The sequence below is a fragment of the Homarus americanus genome, unplaced genomic scaffold (genome assembly GCF_018991925.1).
Source record: "Homarus americanus isolate GMGI-L3 unplaced genomic scaffold, GMGI_Hamer_2.0 scaffold27720, whole genome shotgun sequence".
Classification (NCBI taxonomy): Eukaryota; Metazoa; Arthropoda; class Malacostraca; order Decapoda; family Nephropidae; genus Homarus; species Homarus americanus.
The window spans coordinates 21,152-24,739 of NW_024724507.1; the positions used below are offsets into that span (position 1 = coordinate 21,152).

General features: G+C 43.0%; 1 protein-coding gene across 1 annotated transcript; it reads right to left on the reverse strand.

Annotated features, from left to right (window-relative positions):
- Positions 1–2,050: 2,050 nt before the first annotated feature.
- LOC121864407 (mucin-3A-like) lies at positions 2,051–3,388 on the reverse strand. The gene has a single exon (XM_042363430.1). It carries the CDS (start codon positions 3,386–3,388, stop codon positions 2,051–2,053), a length of 1,338 nt encoding a protein of 445 aa, XP_042219364.1.
- Positions 3,389–3,588: the final 200 nt, after the last annotated feature.

The following is a 3,588-nucleotide window of genomic DNA, read 5'->3' on the forward strand; positions in this document are numbered from 1 at the left end:
CTCTCCCCATATGCCCTAATCTTGTCGTTCTCGTTCCTCCTGTGTGCAGCATCGAGAGCTAAGGTTGCGGTGACATGCGGCCATGGGATCAAACTCCTTATGTCAAAAGGCTCGCTGTCCCTGTGTCCCACGGGCTTCGTTGGATGTGTTTGAAGTCCTGTGACGGAGGTTCTCACCGTCCAACTACTATGACTGTTCTCGGCTTTGGGGCCGAAGATCTCGTTCCCCTGAGGCAAAGCAATGCTGACCTAAGCAGAGAGAAGGACAGTCGACATCTCAACCAGGCTGTGACGTAACTTCTGGGCTGCTGCTTCTGCTCGGACAACACCTCCGCCAGTCTTGCACTTGATCCCATCCCACCAAAAGTTGTGAACACCAGAGGAGTGAAGCTGTCGTGATTCACATTCTGAAGTATCTTTTTATACGCCTAATCTTTTCGTTCTCGTTCCTCCTGTGTGCAGTGACATGTGGCCATGTGGTCGTATATCCTGACATCAAAAGAAAACACGCTGTCCCAACGTCCAGAATTCTCGAGCACTGACGTCCACACGGGCTTCGTTAGATGTGTTGGAAGCTCTGTGAGTGGAGGTTCTCACCGTCTAATGGCAGGAGGATCGGTTCCACAGTGACATCATGGAATTTCTTTCGGTATATTTGTTGTGAGATCCTTTACTTCGTCACGCCTCATGCATACGAAGCCCCCTTTCTTACACCGTGGCGCAGTCAATGTCATAGGGTGAGCCACACACGCATTGGGAAGGCAAACCTTCTACTGGCCAACCATGCCTTAGAGCAATGGCATCTGTAAATTCTTGTGCATTGAGGCTGAAACCTTTTGCCCTTACCGGCAACATTGTTCGCCAGTTCGAGCGCGCATCGCTTGTGCTCTCTCTACTTTTTTCAAGTTCTCTGGCAATTGCTGCAACAAATGTTGCAGTTTATCACTGAATGTGCCTGCCGTCCTGTCGTAATGGACCGTCGAATCTTGTTTAATTCGCTGGTATCCACCTGACTTGTGCATTCTGAGCTATTATGTGCTCTTGAGGTCTGCCGTGAGCTTGACTGAGTTCTGATGTTCAATGGCAGCAAGCTCCTCTGGATTGGTCATTCCCATTCCTCCCAGACTCGGTGGTCGTGCAAGGAGTGACCTTTCTGATGGAGTTAAGTGATGGTGTTTCACTAATGTTGAATAAAAATACTGCTACCACTGCTGCTGCTGCTGCTCTGCTGCTGCTGATGATGATGATGATGATGATATTAGTAGTGATAATATTAATACAAAAGTAGTAACAGTTATTGAAAAACACAGCAGACAAAGACTTAAAATATACAATGACCGGAGATGATCGTATGGTGATCTTGGGAGGAAGCTACTGTAGGTTATTTAACAGAAGCTTTCAGTACAAACAGGACAAGAACGGTGGAGTACAGAAATATGTTAACTATGAGTGATAATTTTACGTTGGTTGGAGAGGGTCTGGTGTTGTAGCCATTAGTGTGTGGTCGTGTAGGCTGTAGCTGTTATGGCGATGAATAAGGACTAGGGTATCTGCTGGCATCAGTTGGGACGGTGGAGCAGCTCTGTCACCAAACTGTTGCTAGATGGAGACATGGTGATGAGTTTATGGCGCTGAGGGGCCAGTGTACTGAGTGTCCTTGATGGTAGATGTTATCTCTAATTCTGACTCACCGAGTACAGTGAATTAATCCATCCAGTAAGATACCTTAACACCTTGAGTTATGCAAGACTGTTTTATTTAGGTTCAAACTGGAGTTGAAGTTTGTGAAATCTGATTTAGTTTAATTTTCTTTCCTACTTACATTTAACTACTTATTAATGTGTATTATAATTAATTATCTTAAACTATACGTGTTTCATGTTTTATTTTAGCTGCTGTGATCATTGTGTGATGTTTTTATGTATTTATGTATTATGTAATGTTAGTTACAAGTCTTGAGTTTGTATTTTGGTTATGTGGAGAAACTGTACTGTGGTTCACTGTCTGACACCAAAGAATGAGTGACACGCGGACGGCTTGCTGTGTGGGCCTCAGGTATAGGGAGACTTGTGAGTTGTAGTGCTGGTCATTGGTACATTGTAATTTGTAGTGCTGGTCATTGTTACATTGTGAGTTGTAGTGCTGGTCATTGGTACATTGTGAGCAGTGCTGGTCATTGTTACATTGTGTTGTAGTGCCGTATTGTTACATTGTGAGTTGTAGTGCTGGTCATTACATTGTGAGCTGTAGTGCTGGTATTGGCAATTGTGAGCTGTAGTGATGGTCATTGTTACATTGTAAGTTGTAGTGCTGGTCATTGTTACATTGTGAGTTGTAGTGCTGGTCATTGGTACATTGTGAGCTGTAGTGCTGGTCATTGTTACATTGTAAGTTGTAGTGCTGGTCATTGTTACATTGTGAGTTGTAGTGCTGGTCATTGGTACATTGTAATTTGTAGTGCTGGTCATTGTTACATTGTGAGTTGTAGTGCTGGTCATTGTTACATTTAAGTTGTAGTGCTGGTCATTGTTACATTGTGAGTTGTAGTGCTGGTATTGGTATTGTGAGTTGTAGTGCTGGTCATTGGTACATTGTGAGCTGTAGTGCTGGTCATTGTTACATTGTGTTGTAGTGCTGGTCATTGTTACATTGTGAGTTGTAGTGCTGGTCATTGTACATTGTGAGCTGTAGTGCTGGTCATTGTTACATTGTGAGTTGTAGTGCTGGTCATTGTTACATTGTGAGTTGTAGTGCTGGTCATTGGTACATTCTGAGCTGTAGTGATGGTCATTGGTACATTGTGAGCTGTAGTGCTGGTTATTGGTACATTGTGAGCTGTAGTGCTGGTCATTGTTACATTGTGTTGTAGTGCTGGTCATTGGTACATTGTAAGTTGTAGTGCTGGTCATTGTTACATTGTGAGTTGTAGTGCTGGTCATTGGTACATTGTGAGCTGTAGTGTGGTCATTGTTACATTGTGAGTTGTAGTGCTGATCAATTGGTACATTGTGAGCTGTAGTGCTGGTCATTGTTACAGTGTGAGTTGTAGTGCTGGTCATTGGTACATTGTAAGTTGTAGTGCTGGTCATTGTTACATTGTGAGTTGTAGTGCTGGTCATTGGTACATTGTGAGCTGTAGTGCTGGTCATTGTTACATTTGAGTTGTAGTGCTGATCAATTGGTACATTGTGAGCTGTAGTGCTGGTCATTGTTACATTGTGAGTTGTAGTGCTGGTCATTGGTACATTGTAAGTTGTGTGCTGGTCATTGTTACATTGTGAGTTGTAGTGCTGGTCATTGGTACATTGTGAGCTGTAGTGCTGGTCATTGTTACATTGTGAGTTGTAGTGCTGATCAATTGGTACATTGTGAGCTGTAGTGCTGGTCATTGTTACATTGTAATTTGTAGTGCTGATCATTGTTACATTGTAATTTGTAGTGCTGGTCATTGTTACATTGTAATTTGTAGTGCTGGATATTGGTACATTGTGAGCTGTAGTACTGGTCATTGTTACATTGTAATTTGTAGTGCTGGTCATTGTTACATTGTAATTTGTACTGGTCATTATTGTGAGCCTGAAAGTTGTCA